Source organism: Cydia strobilella, chromosome 1, assembly GCF_947568885.1.
Source record: "Cydia strobilella chromosome 1, ilCydStro3.1, whole genome shotgun sequence".
In the NCBI taxonomy this organism is placed as follows: Eukaryota; Metazoa; Arthropoda; class Insecta; order Lepidoptera; family Tortricidae; genus Cydia; species Cydia strobilella.
Genome location: NC_086041.1, coordinates 3,938,028 through 3,957,845, shown reverse-complemented (window position 1 = coordinate 3,957,845; position 19,818 = coordinate 3,938,028). Strand labels below are relative to the sequence as shown.

General features: G+C 38.2%; 3 protein-coding genes across 3 annotated transcripts in view; 2 read left to right on the top strand and 1 right to left on the bottom strand.

Annotated features, from left to right (window-relative positions):
* Nucleotides 1–647: 647 nt before the first annotated feature.
* LOC134748178 (uncharacterized) lies at nucleotides 648–7,094 on the bottom strand. The gene is made up of 3 exons (XM_063682894.1): nucleotides 5,831–7,094; nucleotides 1,425–5,765; nucleotides 648–765 (listed from the first exon to the last, which is right to left on the bottom strand). The coding sequence occupies exons 1-2, from the start codon at nucleotides 7,092–7,094 to the stop codon at nucleotides 1,483–1,485; spliced, it is 5,547 nt and encodes a 1,848-aa protein (XP_063538964.1). The 3' UTR covers nucleotides 648–765; nucleotides 1,425–1,482.
* A 4,693-nt stretch (nucleotides 7,095–11,787) lies between these two features.
* LOC134746524 (dynein light chain Tctex-type 1) lies at nucleotides 11,788–13,656 on the top strand. Its single transcript, XM_063680973.1, has 3 exons — nucleotides 11,788–11,950; nucleotides 12,030–12,195; nucleotides 12,585–13,656. Exons 1-3 carry the CDS (start codon nucleotides 11,915–11,917, stop codon nucleotides 12,731–12,733), a joined length of 351 nt encoding a protein of 116 aa, XP_063537043.1. The 5' UTR covers nucleotides 11,788–11,914; the 3' UTR covers nucleotides 12,734–13,656.
* Nucleotides 13,657–15,124: 1,468 nt separating this feature from the next.
* LOC134753912 (protein capicua homolog) overlaps nucleotides 15,125–19,818 on the top strand; it is a 70,941-nt gene continuing 66,247 nt past the window's right edge. The window contains exon 1 of the mRNA XM_063689916.1: nucleotides 15,125–15,513. The gene's annotated coding sequence lies outside the window, so the exon portion shown is untranslated. The remainder of the gene's footprint in view (nucleotides 15,514–19,818) is intronic.

The following is a 19,818-nucleotide window of genomic DNA, read 5'->3' as shown; positions in this document are numbered from 1 at the left end:
CAATTGACACATGAAGTTTGAGGTTGCCAGTGCTGTAAGAAATAAACCCCGATGACAAGTTGTCAAAATATAGTTAATCAAAGGACTGTCTCATTTCAGACATAGAGAGAATCATACTATCTTTGTCGTACTAGCACCCAAAAGAAAAGGATGAGTACAGTTTTTAGGGTTCCGTACCCAAAGGGTAAAAACGGGACCCTATTACTAAGACTCCGCTGTCCGTCTGTCCGTCTGTCTGTCTGTCCGTCTGTCACCAGGCTGTATCTCATCAACCGTGATAGCTAGACAGTTGAAATTTCACAGATGATGTATTTCTGTTGCCGCTATAACAACAAATACTAAAAAAGTACGGAACCCTCGGTGCGCGAGTCCGACGCACTTTGCCGGTGTTTTTGTTCTTATTTACTGACAATTTGGTTTGACCAACTATATTATACAGCGAGGGTTATTGATAATTTGACATCAAGAATATTTTTATTAGAGTTAAACCAAGAAAAGTGCAGAGATTTTGACAGCATACGCTGTGGCCGCCTCTCCCCTAGCCGCCTACGGTATATAAATGAGACCGTAAAAAGGGGAAAGGCGGCAACAAATATAATGTTACTATGGGTGTAAAAGTTATAGAATGCTTAGCATACATACCTTCATATACTATGAAGGATTCTTCATCCTCGCTCTCTCTGGACCTCTGCTCTACTCCAGGGCCAGAGGAGCCTCAGTCTCTGCTTCACTTAATTTATGGCGGCTGTATTATCGCACCGAGATCTGTGGGTGAAATTGCTCTATGAACATGGTATTCTCCTAACAATTAACCCCACACATAAATATAACATCTTTACTAGCGAGCCACATCTTACCCGGCCGGATGTAGGATATATCAGCTACCAATGTAGCCGCCCTTCGCAAAGTGTGTGCTCAGTACATGCATAATACGTGCTGATAATGGAATACCAAGCGACCGTAGTCATCTCTGCACTCCTGCACAGGATAAAGGAGAACCTAGCAGCCAAGGCCACAGAACTCCTAGAGTCGGCCACCGTTGTGGTCTCTCTTACATATTGATAAAGGAGACGTCAGCAGCCGAAGCCACCCTCCTACATAATCTATAAATTACCTAGTCCGCCTTACCTAAGATGGGCTCCACACAACTTCCACGGCGGAGACCGTAGCAAGTTGTACTCACACAAACTTATTGCTTCCACGGCGGAGACCGTGGCAAGCCGAAACAAATAAGGAGATAATCGTATAGAGAAACCATACCACCACTGCGAGCCACTAAGCAGATAAAATACTTAGCTTTAGATGATTCTGGACAGCTGTAGACTTCCTCACTTTATATCACTTTCGAGAACTCGCGCGCCTTGCTCATTCACACGCGCCATATTGTCTTTTACTGCTTTAACCTTCACATCGGATTAACTTACCACAATTCCACCTAGAGGGCGCTGTTAGGTGTTGCCGCAAGGAAATTCGTCTTGGGCGTTATAAATTCGCGTCTGTCGCGACACTCCCCGCCTCAGGCAGAAGCACAGCGACTAGATTGCTGGTCCATTCTTTAATCTTTTCAAGGGCCCGAAGAGCTGCGGCTCTTTTAGGTCTTGATTCGTCTTCTTGTCCTTCTGGCGCAATTTCCTCCAAGTGGTGTAGCTCGGGATCAGTGTGGTCGTAATACTCGGGGTCGACGACCGCGAGTGGTTCTGGTTCGGACATAGACTTAGGCTTAGGCTCGTTTAACTTACTAGATGTAGACTCTACTACTTGTTTGAAGGAACTCCTTTCCTCTACTGGCGAGGCATAGGGTAGAACTTCTTCTTCTGGATCATCTCTAGCTGTTACTGGAGTGAATCTTTGTTCAGAAGGAGACTCAGCAACGTCTTGGACGTCAACGTTCCCGCAAGATGGAGGTGGAAGGTCAGGAAGCTGCAGAGGTTCTTCTGCGCTTTCGTTATAAGGTGATGTTTGTTTACAGTGTTCTTCTCCCTCTTCGATCTCTAAAGGGTAGAGATGCGTGATAGATCTTGTGTATTCGGTATCTCCTACTCGTATCGTGGCAACCCTACATAATCCATCGGCGCTTTCCCTTAAAGATACTATTTTCCCAACTTTCCAGTTGATCCTATTCCTCGTGTCACCTTTAATCTGCACGATTTGACCTATCTTCGGTTCTAACTTTGAAGTCACCCTAGGTTCTTTAGGGTGGTGGGAATATCTTTCTCTCAAATTTAGGAGGTACCTGTTCTCAAACATCTCTTTAAACTCTCGTAGAATTATCTGTGCTTTCTTCCAACCTTTAATTAGGTTATCTTTAGTCACCGTCCCTTGTGACGTAGGATCCTTATTCGACGTTTCCATAGTAATACACTTTCCCATGGTAAGGAAGTCTGATGGTTTTAGTACATGATCAGGCTCTGAATCCACGTATGTTAATGGTCTTGTGTTCAGAACTGCTTCAATTTCTTTTACCGCTGTAACGAGCTGGCTGTCGTTCAATAGATGTTTCTGTAAAGTTTTCTTCATACAGTTCTTAACTAAACCGACCAATCTTTCGTAGAAACCTCCATGCCATGGTGCTAACTGTGGTATAAATTTCCATCTTATCTCCTTATCTAAGCAGTATGGGATCTGAAGAATCTCTGAGAGTAACTTATAGTGAGCCGCGTTATCAGACGTTATCAAGGAAGGTACTCCTCTTGTTGAGATCATTCTACGTAAGGCCATTAAACCTTCTTCCGCCGTTAGGTCCTTTACAACTTCTAGATGAATGGCTCTTACAGCTAAACATGTGTAGAGGCTAATCCACCTTTTGCAACTGCCATTCCCATTGTTAACTAGAAGTGGTCCCAGGTAGTCTGTGCCAACGTATGTAAATGGAGAACTATAATTAACCCTCTCTTTCGGTAAAGCAGGAGTTTCCGGTAGTTTATATGGCCCTCCGTCATGTTTCTTACATTCAGGACATTTCCTCAAAATATTTTGAACTTTGCTTCTTCCTTGTGGTATCCAGTAAGTTTCCCTTATCTTGCTTAACGTGTGACTCACGCCAACATGCATATTTTCTCGATGAATCTTCATTATAGTTTCGTTGGTGAAGTCTGAATTTTTCGGTATAAGTATAGGGTAGCGTTTATCAAATGACCAGTCTGCATGTTTCATACGACCTTTACATCTTAGTAAGTCATCTATGTCTTTAAATACGCCTAAATTCAAACTTAAACTAGTTACTTTTCCTTCTACCTCTAGAGGAAAGTATTCAGCTTGAATTTCTTTCAACCTTAGAAACTTATCATCTGGCGTCTGATCATTTTCTTGTGCGGTTACTTCTTTTGCGGTTGCACTATGTCTCGTTTCCATCAGACTAACATCGGGTATGTCTGGATCAACTGTTTCCATCGGTTCTTCTTCTTGGATTCCAAGACCCTCCCCAATCAAGAGAGAACTGGTTGGTCCACTGCTAGTTGTAGTTGGCCACGTCTTAGGATCTTCTACTATAAATTGTGGACCAGTCAGCCATTTCTCTCTGTCCTCTCTCGAACAGGTGGGTCTGGTGCCTACGTCTGCTGGATTCAGGTCTGTTGAAAGGTATCTGATCTCCAGATCTTTATTCTTTCTGATCTCTTCTACCCGCCTGGCAACGAAGGGTGGCAACAGTTTATCAGATTTGCACCATTCTACAACAATCTGGCTGTCGAAGACTTGCCTTACTATCTTCTGCTGAAGAAACTTAAGAACGAACTTTATTAGCCTACTGCCAATCAGTACTCCTAAAAGTTCCAGACGGGGTATCTTGAGACTCTCCTGGTCTTTTACCGGTATCAGACGGGATTTTCCCATAATGAAACTTCTCTTTGAACCGCAAATTAAAAAAACTGATGCTGCATAAGCCTGTAGAGAGGCATCTGTGAAACAGTGTAGTTGGTAGTTCCTTTCCATTGGTGTCTTTATGTAGCATCTGTCCACCGACACTTCTCCAATGGCTTTCAAATTCTGTCGGATTATGTTCCATTCTTCCGTTAGTTCGCTTGATAACGGTGAGTCCCATAATACTCCAGCCTTCCAAAGTCTTTGTAGAAAAAGTTTAGACGCTAGGGTATAGGGTGCAGCATAACCACATGGATCGTAGATTGATGCGATAGTCTTCAGTACTCCTCTTTTTGTTACCGCTTCCTCTTGCAAGTTAGGCTTCAACTGAAGAGTATCCCTTTTGATGTCCCATTCTAACCCAAGTACCTTTACTTTATCTTTTTTATATGTATCAGAAACCTTCTTCATGAATTCCTTAGAATTCGAACTCCAATCCCTGAGTGACATTGAAATATCTTGAAAAGACCCTTTTAGGTTTCTGTAGAGCTCCATCGCTTCATCCGTAGTGTTGGAACCCGATACAAAGTTATCTACATATATGTCATTCGCTTTCTGTTTGACTTGTTGGTCTTCCGCTTTGGACAGGTGGTGTTTGATAGTTGCATTAAGTAAAAACGGTGAAGAAATGACGCCGAATGGTACTCTACAAAATCTAAGGTATAGTAGGTTGTCCTGAGATACCGGTTTAGAGGTATCTTTGAGCCACAAGAATCTGGTAACATCACGATCCTTTTCATGCAACGCCATCTGTAAAAAAGCTTTCTCAATATCTGAGGTTAAACCTATTTGATGGGTTCTAAATTTTATAAGTAAGCCAGTGAGGTCTTCTAACATGAGTGGTCCTCTGTACAAACATTCGTTCAGACTTTTCGTATCCTTGCTACTCTTAGAGCTAGCATCATAAACTATCCTCATAGGTTTCCCTCGATGATGTACTCCGTGGAAAGGTAAGTAATGCACGAGGTTACCCATTGACATTCTTGAAGTAGGTACTATTTCTATTATACCTTTATCTAATTGTTGTTTAAAAGTATCGCTATACGCTAGTAACGTGTCTTGATCCATACGCTTCAATAAGCTTGATAAGCGACCAAAGGCCATTCCAAAATTGTTAGGTAAGTCAGGTGGATAAGTTATCCAAGGCCAGCTTACCGTGTAACGATTATTTAGGTTAACTGTAGTATCGTTGAAATACTTGATCGCTTCTTCTTCTCTAGTTGCTCTTGGGGAATCACTGATACCTATACATTCTAGTTCCCAAAGGCTCTTTATGTCAGCATCACAAAGAGGTGGGTCTGGTTGATGAAGCTTCGTTTCAATGCAAGTCTGAGTGTAAGTCACTACGTACGGTTCGTCACTAAGTTGTGATTCTGTTCTACCACTTATTATCCAACCAAGGGCAGAGTCGATCAGAAACAGGTTACTGTCCAATTGTACTTTCTTCTCATAGGTTATGTTACAATAGTACTCGTTTCCGACCAGAATCTGTACTGGTCCGCTTAACGAACCGTCATCCGCTAGTACATATGTCTCCGGTAAGTCCTTCATCTTGACATTAGGTATGTACCCTCTTGAAATACGTTCTACGCAGTTAACCCGTATAACTATCTTCTTATTTGTTCTTGACAGCAACTGTAGAGTAACTATAGGGCTGTGTATTTCTTTAGGAGGATCATCACCAAAGGTGAACACTACTAAATGACTTTCTTCTTCGACGGGAAGCTTCAATTCTTTGGCCGTTTGAAACGTGACATAGGAGCGTTGAGAACCGGGATCTAAAAGAAGTCTATATTTATATTGTTTATTTTTATCATCTAAGGGGTTTGCATAAACTATTGCTGTTTGGAGCGTTGTAATACCCTCTTCTAGGACAGTCACAACTGTTTCTTCACCGGGCCTTCCTTCTGAAAATTTAAAGGACATAAAGCTCGGTTATGCAGTACTTCACCGTGGCAAACGGTACACTTACGACCGATCTTGCAATCTTTCATAAAGTGATTTAACTTAAAACATAGGAAGCATCGTTTTCCTAGTCGTTTCTTTCTTTCTACTAAGGTAGTAGCTTCAGTGCATTTGTCATTAAAGTGATTCCCTTTGCAAAAGACGCATACCCATTCTTTCTTCTCTCCAGAGGGGCCTGGCTGAGGTTCGGATTGACCTTTATTTGAAGTTTGAGTTTGGTTCGGTCTGTTCCCTTTATTCTGTTTCTTAAAACCAATAAACTTCTTGATCTGCACCGATCTTCTATCAAAGCCTCCTTGTTGGTTTTGTTTCTTCTGGTTACTGTGTTGTGGTTGGGGTTGGTTTGCGTATTTCGCACGTTTTGCGTTTATATGAAGAGTTCCAACGGTACTATCTTCCGTTTCATGAGGGCGTTTCCTGCCCGAGATCCTTTCTGAATCCTCCTTAGCGGTGATAATTCTATCTAACTGGCCTCTGAGTTCCTGTATAGATTCATCATTAACTTTTAGTTTTATTTCGTATACTAGTTCCGAAGGAAATTTCTCCAATAGCATGAATCGTAGATGATTGTGGTTAATATCTTCACCTAACGACTCTAAAATTTTAAGATGCTTCTCAATTTCGTTGAATGTCTTCCTGCAATCTTCAGCGGAGCCTTTTGCCATCTTAACCTTATATAGTGCAGCATAGTGTGCATCTATTAAATGAGACGTCTTGCCAAACCGCTCTTTCAATATCGAAACTGCGATATCATAGTTGGCATTAGTAGTTGACAGTCCGTCAATGGCTTTCTTGGCATCTCCTGCCACTGAAGTCTTAAGATATGATAGCTTGTCCACTTCAGGCAGGTTCCTTGAATCGATGTTGCTTCTGAAGACGTCCCAGAATTCACACCAGGCTAGTACGTCCCCGCTGTACACCGGCAGTTGAAGTTTAGGAAGTCGGCACGAGGAGTTCGGTTCTGTTAGTTTCTCGGAAGGTTTGTTCGTCGAAGTCACTTGGTCGATCTTCACCTTAAGCTCCGCTAAAGTCTCCTCGGCTTGAAGTTGTACTTCACTTATTAAGCAGATTTCATCGGACGCGGGAGTCGAAGCTAGTCTGAAATATTCTATCAGGTCGCTGCCAAGCCTTTTCAGAGACGCTTCCAATTTACTGTATGCAATTTGAGCCTGCATTAAGTTTTCTGAATTTACTATATCAGGAATTATTTCTAAGTCCGTAGTGAGTTTATCGTTAATGAGCCTAAGCCTTCTTAAAAGAATGTCGTCCATTTTGATGTTTTGTTTAAGCTTTAGTCTTGTCTAAGCCTGTAAAGTACAGAGACAAACCTATATAACCTAAACCTTTAATCTAAAATTTTAATGATATTAACTCAATAATTTTATTTTATAATAATTTAGTTTTATTAATTTTTTAGTAATTTCATTCATTATTTATTTTAATAAAATCAAATATTGAAATCAAGGTTCAACTAAAGACCCTTACAAGCCTTTCAAATTTGAAACTTAAAGAGATAAAGTTGAATCCAATTTACTTTATCTAATTAAAATCATTGACTTAATCGAATAAAAGTTTCCTTCAAAATTACCATGAAAGAAGACAAAATAAAAGTGATTAACAACATAACATACATACTGACATATGAATGTGCTCGGCGACCTATCTTTCTTTTATATCATTTATAGGTTCCACCAGGCCAAGCCTGAGGCCTTGTTAAAATCAGTAAGTGACGATGACGTTTGTACACTGTTACCACAATACAAAATCTACCGTTAACGTTAGCTACCACTTGAACTCTTGAAATAATTATTATTATTTTATTTGCTTCACTTGTTTGATTATTTATTGGTATTTGAACACTTGAAAGAAACACTTATTCAATAAATCCAGGAACACATAATTATAATTATAATACCTGCAAAGAAAGTGTCAGCTTATATCTATACACAGCACAATTGTTATGAATGATATAATATAACATAACCTGGCCTTTCGTAGCTAATTTATGTAAAATAAATTGGGTATAAATTCCCTCAAGTAATTTTAGTTCAAATGACAGGTACTAAATCTTTCCATATCTGTGATTATTCAAAATAACCTCAAATAAAACTTTACTTATGAACTCATAAGATCAATTAGAAGGGAAGTTAACTGTATTTTGAATTTCCAATAAGAGTATAATGAAATGGAAAAATACCGAACTATCTATCTTAGAACCCGTGAGAATGTTCTAAAAGGTCCTGTAACTTGTGAAAATATTAAGATCCGCCATGTTCTAGAAGTTTCTACGACTGAACTTTATTACCATACCGTATAAGCTTATTTCATCTCGTAAATTTCTAGAAAGTTAAAACAATTCAATAAAAGGATGAAATAGACCCGTAATTCACACAATAACGAAAGAAACTTCATTAAATTTAATACTTTTTGGTTGTCCTCGACCACGCCGGTGTAAATGATGATCCTGTACCTATATTTTAGAATAAGGTACTATCACTACAAAGAAAATGTTTAAAAACTTACCGAGATAGTCTAGTCCGAGTAACTTTGTATAATCAGGGGTTTTTGTCAAATCCAAGGTTGTCTTGTCCGGTATGGTTGGCGGCGGCGAATTCCCTGTACCTATGAACGTAAATGTACACATTTTTGAAGATCCTACATATATACACGCTTGCCCCGTTGTCGGAGCCCCTTTTATTACAATATTCTCAATAATTACCTTTAAATTTTGAGCCTTCTTGGGGAAGCTTGCGACTGTATCAGGACCGGCCACCAACAATTTAAAATGGCGAAGCGAGTAAAGTGTAAGGTTCAGCAGTCAATGTTGCCAAAGTCGACTCAACTTCTCCCTAAATTTTTATCAAATACGGAACGAATCTCGAACTCTTGTTGAAAATTCTCACGTTTTCTAAGCTAATTCCTTGTAAATGATGATAGACTCTATTTCTTGGAACCAGATAAAAGGTATAATATGATACACGAAGCAAATAAAGAGTATACAAACTCTCATTTACTACGCGTATATTTCTTATAAGATACCAATTAGTCATTATGATTCTTTTTTACCTTCTTATCATACTCCTTTTGAATGTGCTAATCTTTTAAAAATATTAAACAATCAATTTATCTTAAATTCATAAACTTAAATATATTACCTCTTTATCACTAGGTATAGTTTGCTACAACGTAACTACCTAACCGTCTAATTGGTAATTAATTATCGCATAACTTTTCAAAGTCGAATCCACTTAGTAACTAAATTTTTTCCTTTTCTTTAGTTATCTTGATAGTCCCGATGATCCATGTATTTCCGCCGACTTCTTGGGTAGTCTTCCTGAAGTGGCAACACCTGTCGCTGACTTCGGGCCTTTCCTAGGTGTCTAGCCTAGTCTATTCTTGCGATTATGTTGGTAACTCTAAGGTACTATTACTCAATAGTATCACTTAATATAAAAATAATAAGTATCATAATTGATAAATACAGACAAATGCTTCAGTAAATTTTATTTTTATCTCTGTATATTCTTCTTGCTAGTTAGCTTCTCCTTTCTAATTGGAAAATAAATACATCTTTAATAGAAACGTCTTTCTGCCATTTCCGTTCACCATGATGCAATTTCTTCATGTTGGCAGTCCGTACAATGTCTATTTTCTGCCGGTTACGCGAATAAAAACATGACCTTTTTTACTCAAATTATCTTCAATTAGTAAGTATTAATGCCAGCCTCTTTATTTAATCGAGCCCAAATTAATGCCGAACCAGACATCGTAAGAAAATACCTTAAAACGTATACATCAAATATAAAACTTTCGCTACTCGTAGCGCCATCTATAATTTTCGATTGTAAATGTATGCCTATAGTGAAGATGTATGCTTTGCATTCTTTATATGTATAATATAAGCCTTGGTTCTTTATCTGCTGCATCCCAGCATTGACCACCATTGTGGCCGCCTCTCCCCTAGCCGCCTACGGTATATAAATGAGACCGTAAAAAGGGGAAAGGCGGCAACAAATATAATGTTACTATGGGTGTAAAAGTTATAGAATGCTTAGCATACATACCTTCATATACTATGAAGGATTCTTCATCCTCGCTCTCTCTGGACCTCTGCTCTACTCCAGGGCCAGAGGAGCCTCAGTCTCTGCTTCACTTAATTTATGGCGGCTGTATTATCGCACCGAGATCTGTGGGTGAAATTGCTCTATGAACATGGTATTCTCCTAACAATTAACCCCACACATAAATATAACATCTTTACTAGCGAGCCACATCTTACCCGGCCGGATGTAGGATATATCAGCTACCAATGTAGCCGCCCTTCGCAAAGTGTGTGCTCAGTACATGCATAATACGTGCTGATAATGGAATACCAAGCGACCGTAGTCATCTCTGCACTCCTGCACAGGATAAAGGAGAACCTAGCAGCCAAGGCCACAGAACTCCTAGAGTCGGCCACCGTTGTGGTCTCTCTTACATATTGATAAAGGAGACGTCAGCAGCCGAAGCCACCCTCCTACATAATCTATAAATTACCTAGTCCGCCTTACCTAAGATGGGCTCCACACAACTTCCACGGCGGAGACCGTAGCAAGTTGTACTCACACAAACTTATTGCTTCCACGGCGGAGACCGTGGCAAGCCGAAACAAATAAGGAGATAATCGTATAGAGAAACCATACCACCACTGCGAGCCACTAAGCAGATAAAATACTTAGCTTTAGATGATTCTGGACAGCTGTAGACTTCCTCACTTTATATCACTTTCGAGAACTCGCGCGCCTTGCTCATTCACACGCGCCATATTGTCTTTTACTGCTTTAACCTTCACATCGGATTAACTTACCACAATTCCACCTAGAGGGCGCTGTTAGGTGTTGCCGCAAGGAAATTCGTCTTGGGCGTTATAAATTCGCGTCTGTCGCGACATACGCAGTGCAGGTGTTATTTTAAACGTCGAACTTCCATGAAACTATGACGTATAAATAAATATATTTTGACGACCGATCTGGCCTAGTGGGTAGTGACCCTGCCGATGAAGCCGATGGTCCTGAGTTCGAATCCCGGTAAGGGCATTTATTTGTGTGATGAGCACAGATATTTGTTATTTGTTCCTGAGTCATGGGTGTTTTCTATGTATTTAAGTATTTATTGTCTGAGTACCTATAACACACGCCTCCTTAGGCTTACCGTGGGACTAGGTCGATCTGAGTAAAATTGTCCTTTAATATTTATTTATTTTTAATTTAAAAAAAACTATTCCAACAAAATGCTAATTCAATTGTTACTAACAGAATCCACAGTTTTATTCATGTGCCATTGTGCATCAACCTTTTTTTAGAGTGAATTATGTAATTAATAGCTATCACATAGCTATAACAGTACAAACTTTAGGCTACATTCCATCAAAACTAGAATCCCCTTACAATTTCGGAATTTTAATATCCTGGCAACACTCATAGTGGCCGTATCATAGATCCATGGTCATGAAAAAAAAATGAAACCGTATCATAAAGAATAGACTTTAATGCGAAGCTATTGCAGTGCCTGTTTATTTCGCCATAATTGTAACTACACTCAGTTCAGCTACCGAAACCTAGATTATTAATTCGTGACCGAAACAGAAGTATATTCTGTCAAATAATTTTATCAGTAGAAAAAGGCGCGAAATTCGAATTTTCTATGTGACGATAACCGTTCGTGCCTACATTTTTTAAGTTTGCCGCTTTTTTCTACTGACGGAAATGACTTGACAGACTATAATTTTCTTCTGGCAACATTCAAGCAGTGCTGCCAATATAATAATAAAAAAATGTATAGGAGTTTTTTGATAACTAAATAAAACTAGATATAATATCACTACTCTATTGGCTTATTCATAAAATGAAGCGTTTTTAACGACTCGTCATTGGCTATATTCGGTTACGTCACATTGTTAAAGCAAATTTTAAAATACCACCGCCGTGTCGTATTCGTCGTATATCACAAAAATCATGTCAGTGTGGTAGAATTCATAGCGTCGTAATTTTCGTTGTTTTTGTACCAAAATAAAACTTTTCCAAATAATTTGAAACAACAGTTTATTGTAATCATGGAAGTTAAAGAATGCAGTGATTTAACTGAAGAAGTAAGGCCGTGGCAAAATGTTTTTTCTGTTATGGAGAAAGTGGGTATTGATTCGTATTTACCGTCATGATGTTTTTCAGAATCAATTCATCGTAGACGATGTGAGTAAAATCATCAAAGAAGCAATCGAGAGCTCTATTGGAGGGACTGCCTATCAGCACAACAAAGTCAATCAATGGACGTCGGCGGTTGTAGAATCATGTTTGGGTCAACTGACGAAGCTACAAAAGCCTTATAAATATATAGGTATGTATGCATAGCCGGTCTCACCGGCGTGCTTTGTTTGCTATTGTTCCATTTGCTCGCCTTCTGGCACACCTAGTTTAAAGTATATTATTTGAATCTGTTATGATCGCCACTCCGCCACTCGCCATTGTGCGATATGATCAGCTCGTTGAACGGGTTTCTGAGTAACGATCTACAAGTAAATATATTTACTGATTCCTGGTCTAAGCTAGCGTCCAGGTGCCTCGCTTACTGAGTGAAAGAGCTGATGAATAATTTCTACACTGTTACTTTTGTATAAGTGTGTTAATATTACATAAATTGCAAGTGTAATTGGTGTAAACCGTTCTTGTAAACACTAAAACTAAAACTATGTAGCATTTCTTTAAATATTGCTTTTACTGTTCTAGTGACTTGCACAATAATGCAGAAGAATGGTGCGGGTTTGCACACAGCTTCATCCTGCTTCTGGGACAACAACACCGATGGATCCTGCACTGTGCGCTGGGAGAACAAGACAATGTATTGTATTGTCTCTGTCTTTGGACTTGGCATCTAATTCTTTTGATTTTCAAATTAATAGTCACACAAACCTAGCCGTCATATACAATTGAAGTTACACTCACATTTTAAAACAACATTCTCATTATAAGATGATATTTGTCATGTAACACATTTCAACAATAACAACATTCAAGTATCGTATACCTATGTCTGGTACAAATGTAGCGCATAATTGTATGCCATCATATTTCCTCATTCGTATTTGTCATGCTACTTCAGTCAACCTCAGTACTTTTTGTATTGAGCCTGACTAAAATAGCATAACATGTTCGTGCATTTCCGTGAAAATAATAATATGATGGCAAACAATTATGCACTACATCTGTACTAGTTTTCGTTGCTAGAAATTGTAATACAAAAAAAATTGTGTTTAGTAATTTAACATAATAAACTTCTACTCATTAGCTACGAGAACTATTGCCAGACATGGATTTATATTACGTAAATATTCATGCCAAATTTCATGTAATTTAAGCATATTATTTTAAATTGTATGGGAGCAGCTTTTTGGCGGTGGCACATATTATATGCAGCGGGTTTGTGTCTCTTAATAGTTAATATAGCCCTAGCAAGTTCATACTTATAATTATGATTAATTATGCTTCAAAAATCTCTACTAATGATTAGCTCAGTAGATTATCACTTGCTTAGGTATGGAAGATGTTTAAAATTATTTTAAGTTGTGGTAAAATAAACTGAAGTAAGCCTTTTTGTTTATATCATACTTTGTAACAAAGTATTTACTGTAAAATGATTAACACCAATGTAGCATCTGTAAAAGTGTTGCTATTCAAATAAATAAATGCACTATAAACATGTATTGTGAATCATTATTGAATTTTTTTCTTTAGTTAATATTAAAACATACCTTCTAGGTAACTAGGACATATTTTCGTACACAATAAATACATTAAAATCATTGGTTGTTTTGTTTTACCTTGCTTCTCAAATTATCATAATACCCTTTAGAATATAAAATTATATTCATTTCAAATTTTTCGGAAAATTGCGGGCCACTTTTACCATACCTACTATATACTCAAGGAAGGCCTATGCTCAACAGTGAAAGATAAAAAGTTAAAATGATGATATTTAAAATTGAAGTCGTGTGGAAATAATATAAACTTGACTGCTGAGCTAAGAAATATCACATAAGTAGGTATATATAGACCTACCCCTCAATTCAGATGAATCGTGAAAAGTTTGCCTATAAAATGATTGAATCCTGGCATAAGCTCATTATCAATTTATCATATTATACAGATGTGTAAATTAGATACATTTTTTTTTATGCCACGACGGTGGCAAACAAGCATACGGCCCGCATGATGGTAAGTAGTCACCGTAGCCTATAGACGCCTGCAACACCAGAGATATTACATGCGCGTTGCCGACCCTTTAAAAACCTGTACACTCCTTTTTTGAAGAACCCCATACTGTAGCCCCTCGGGAAAACCTCAGCAGGGAGCTCATTCCACTAAAGATAGTTAAGTGTGGGACTATATGTGTGTCACTTAACTTCAAACTGGTAAATCCATTCGACCCTCAGCAAATATCTACACTATTACCTTAATACCAAAATCCCATAATCTGACCTGACGGATGGATTTATCCGAGTTTGAAGTTAAGTAACTCACATATAGTCCCATACTTAACTATCTTTTAGTAGAAAAATGCGTCACTTATCAGAATATTTGATTATGATTACATATCATTGCAGATATTAACATGAAGCAGGGGGTAGAACAAGTTTTTGTTATCAACTACCATTTTTATTCATACAATTGTAACCCCACCCTAAATATTGTATTGTAAATGCTGAAGAACACCTACATGTTTGTGATAAGCGTGTGTGAAAAACCTCTAATGCATTTATTTTCCTTCATCTTTCCAGAAACGATAATAAACATGTAATGAAGAAACACAGAACAGATGAGCTTCTAATACCTATGCAAAAATAACGGAAACAAAAGAAAATTCGTTGTTACGAAAATAACAACTCGATAAGGTACAGTTCATTCTAATTAAAGGCAACTGTATTGAGGTTACTGATATTAAGCTAAGCTGAAAATGAAGATATTACGATTGAGCGAAGGAACGTAATTTATTTCAGATGAATATTGAATTTTCGCGGCTTCGAGATAGTAGCGACATATTTGCGTCACGTGACCGTCATCGATCCAATGGTTGAGCGCGTCTCGGGTCCATTCAACTCGGTCCCGACAGAGACAGGGAGGGACACTTCACAACACCTTCTATTCATACGTAGGAGATATTTATATGTTTCTGTCCCTCTCACGCGTATTGAGAAATAATTAAATGAATGGTGAACGAGTGAAACAGGGATACGTTCGAGTGGAAATTATTGAAAGCGGCTGCCTGCTGCCTGTGCCTGCCTAGGCCAGTCGCCATGTAGATTTTTTTGATGTGGGTGTTGTGTCTCAGGATGTCGAGCGCTTCAATGATTACTATTTTCAAGTGGACGTTTTGAATTTTGTGTATATCGTCATCTAAACGATTCGTGGTGTTTAGTGTTAGTGGACAATATTTATTCTTTGTGCTTGTGAACGATTCGGTTCGGTGACGGCGAATAATCTCTGGAGGGGGGCTGCTAAAATACTACAATAGGATAGTAACAACGTTTTACAACTCGCTAGAAGTGTTCGGAGCGCTCATAAAATTTCTCATATCGGTGCGGGCGAGGCGAACTTCCATTTTGTTTTATTATGAGGTTTCGTTGTTTACTCGGTGCGTCCACGACAATGGAAAGAGACGGTGAGTACTAGCCAGTGGGAGCACGGAACGAAAATAAAATGATCTCTGCGCATGTAGGCCGCACATTGACAATAAACAACTAGTGAATAAGTAATGGTGTTCGATTTTGTGCATCGCCGTTGTGGCGCAGCCGTGAGGCGTCTCACGGAGCGGCTATAAGGTGCATGAGGTGCGGCTGACGGCACGCATTGCACAAGTCCAGCTAATTGATTCGAGTTGAATCTGTAAGCATGCGCCGGTGCACGTCGCGCGGCCGCTGCCCGAGCAGGGCTCCCCGCGCGCGTTGACAGCCTTATCAGCTGATTACCTATACTGTATACATCGCGTTGCAGCTTGCAATGAACTGTTTTTAAATAATCTCTTCTAGAAGTGATTGTTGATCAGTTAGTACTGTGTCTGGTGTAATTGTGACATATAAACCCAATGGATGGATTTAAAATTCAAAGGTATGGTTAAAACTACTCAAATCAATTTTTCTATTAAGATTGCTACAAAGCCAGATGTTTATAACAATTTTAGTCCGAGGTTGGTTTTAATTGCCAGAGGTTTAGTAATTACCGTAATAGTCTGGTTACCAAGTTGATTGTTTAGCTAGATTGTTTATTAGGTATATGTTTAAAATCTGGATACTCTACATAAGGTATGAGTGCACATTAAGATTATGGTTTGCTGTGGCTCAATGGAGTAGGTATTTAAACATTATTTACTGCTTATGTTCAGCCTGGGACTAGATTTGTCTTGTTGTTGTTATTTAATGCAAACATACATTACCATATGAATACTGGCCAGTGAAATAATGGGGTACCTTCCTACAATAGTTGATCAAGCAAATCTTGTCAGTAAATAAGAACAAAAAAAATTCTTTTGGGTGCTAGTACTAGTGTAAGACAAAGATAGTATGATTCTCTTTGTCTATGTTTGAAATGAGACAGTCCTTTGACAAACTATAGTCAATTCAGTTTCTTTTTTTACTGTCAAAATGATTAGCTAATATGGAATTTATATGAAAACTGCAGTTCACTCACTGTCAAGTCACCTACTTTATTTAGTTCTATCCAATTTATTAAATTAAATGTAAATTGTGTCAAAAACTAACTGCTGTCTATGTTTTTCTAATAATTTAAAATAAAACTAACAATAACTGTGTGAAATAACTTATTTTAAAAACAGGAAACAGTTTCAAAATTTATGGATTGTTCCAGTAACTTTAGAATTTAGATTTTGAATTGAGAATTATAGTTTTGTTTTTACTTTTTACACCATGCCAGCATCAGTGATTTATTTATTTATAAGTGATTAAATAATTTATAATTTTAGCCGTTACTCAGGAATATAAATAGGTTCTTTTATTTTAAGTGTAGCAATGTTGTCACATTTTCATCTGCAAAACATTCCGTATAGAATGCTTACAATATAATACAAATACTCTTTATTGCAGACCTCATTGCCGAAAACAACACAAAGAATACTGAAAAGAACGCATCAAAGACAATATAATTGTCTTTGGAATGCATACTTATGTTTTGCTACATGATGTATGTGTGATAGTCAGTATATTAACCTTTCCTTTCAACCATACATGGAGTGCTTTAATCAGTTTTAACAACAACTTCCGTGAGACACAGACATATTAAATATATTAATAACGGGGGTCGGGTATTAAATATATAAAAATATGTGATTGACCCATTATTATTATATTTAATACATACATGGACTCATGGAGTGAATTCCCTTGTGCATATGAAGTTGTAATACACAGATTATAGTCGACGAGTAAAAAAACCGGCCAAGTGCGAGTCTGACTCGCGCACTGAGGGTTTTGTACTTTTTAGTATTTGTTGTTATAGCGGCAACAGAAATACATCATCTGTGAAAATTTCAACTGTCTAGCTATCACGGTTCATGAGATACAGCCTGGTGACAGACAGACAGACGGACAGCGGAGTCTTAGTAATAGGGTCCCGTTTTTACCCTTTGTTTATTAGTATTACCAACAGAAGATCCCCCACTTACAGGCAATCACAGCATGCATTATTATATTAATTTAAACATTAAGTCAACAGTACGCAGTACTTTGGGTACGGAACCCTAAAAAGTACCTAGAGTTAGACCAAGAGAAGTCTGCAATCATTTTGATAGTACACAGAACTTTTAAGAACTAGTTAGAACAAAAATTTGACAGTTCAGAACAACTGACGGGCCGATATCGTCCGGCGGACTGATAGTCAGTGGGCCCCTCTCTATCATGATTTTGGGACAAAGTACCCCAATGTTACGTTGACTGCAGATGTCTAGAAATTCTAGTAAATTATCTCTTATCTAATTGGTGATCTTAAACTTCTGCCCAAGCTCATTAATATCGCACATGGCCAACAGCTGCCGACCGTGTGAATTAATTGCATATTCAATGCAAATACACACAAATTCACACAATACACAAAGAAACTAGCTATCAGTTCAGGCAAGTGACTAATTCTACCGTCAACACTTAACTGATATATCTTGAACCTTACTATTACGATATAAAGCACACTATCAGTTAGTGTCGTTGTTACTAATGCAGACAGAACATAAATCCGAAAGTATAAATGACGACACGAAAAACTGCACAATAGAAGAACTTATCAATTAGAAAATAAGATTCACAAATGATGTGTTAAACTGTATCATCGAAGGACTTTTTGACCTTAACAATCCTAGACCATATCTTATTTGGAATAAGGTCTACATACTGCCGCGTAAATGAGTCATCGGTCGTTTCTGTTCCAAAGACATGTGAGACATGTTAGGACTTGTTCTGTTGTAAACTCCGGCGTTTGTTCAATATCTAAGGCTATTTATTCGAAATAACCTATTTCCTAGACCTTTAGAAGTAGGCTCAGCTCAATAGTTACCTATTTTATTATATGTTAGGAAATTGCGTAGGCGCCTAGATTGTGCAATGAAGTTGATATGATATGGTTAATATTGTTAGCGAGAGTAGGATTGTCATGAAATAAAAACCGGCCAAGTGCGAGTCGGACTCGCGCACCGAGGGTTCCGTACTTTTTAGTATTTGTTGATAACAAATACCCAACAAATAATATATAAAGCGGCAAAAAAAATACATCATCTGTGAAAATTTCAACTGTTTAGCTATCACGGTTCACGAGATACAGCCTGGTGACAGGCAGACAGACGGACAGCGGAGTCTTAGTAATAGGCTCCCGTTTTTACCCTTTGGGTACGGAACCCTAAAAAGGAATATCCTCCTTGGTAATTTTATCCAAACCTACCTATTAAGTATAAATAAGATAGAGAATAAATGGCAAGCCCTACCTCCCTAATTCCGCAGCAACACCTCGAATTGACTAACACCAGCATATAATAGGTATTCTCGTAATCAAGATAAGCGTGTATTGGTGCAAAAACTGTGAGAGCGTCTGGAGCCGGGTAAAAAAATAAAACAATAGGAACACCGGCCGGGTTATTGATCCGAAGTGAATCTGGCTAGAATGCTAGAATTAGTCAGGTACCTTTGAATAGGAATAGCGCGAAAGCTTAGGTAGCTTCCTACTTTTCTAAAAATGGAAACTGGCGGGGTACAAACAGCAACACTTTAACTGTCCAGGGGCCCATTTCTCAAAAGCTTGTAACTTGTAATACAAGCGGATGTTACTTTTTGACAGCTTTTGTTAGAAAGGGACTTCCACTTGTATTACAAGTTACAAGCTTTTGAGAAATGGGCCCCTGGACCTTATGCCTTTTGTAATAAAGGTCCATCGATGGACAGTTTACAGTGTGGGCGATGGTACCTAAAGTCGTCGTCAATAGAATTTGCAAAATAATGTTAACAAATATGACAGACTTTGTTAGCGTTTGACATATAATCTAACATTTTTAAGAAGGTTATTTTCCCTGAAATATTATAATTAACATTTAATTTAACTAAAAAAATGTATAAATAAATTATTTAAGTATATAGACTGTTGATAAGGTCATGGTTGTTCGTTTAAAGAGCGAGATTACGAAGTAATGAAGGTAAAATGGTTTGTTTACAATATTTGCAAGTTCTATTGACGACGACTTCACGAGCGGAACCTTTTATCTTTCATGTGTGTGGTGGTCAAAAATCGTGGTTCGAACCTCCGTTGTGCTGTGTAGAGCAGAAAAAATCGTTTTTCGAAAAAAAATGCAAAAGTATGACTACAAATTTAGTCATGATCATACACAGACAAGAGGGAGTTTTGCACCATCACACTTTTTAGGGTTCCGCACCCAAAGGGTAAAACGGAACCCTATTACTAAGACTCCGCTGTCTGT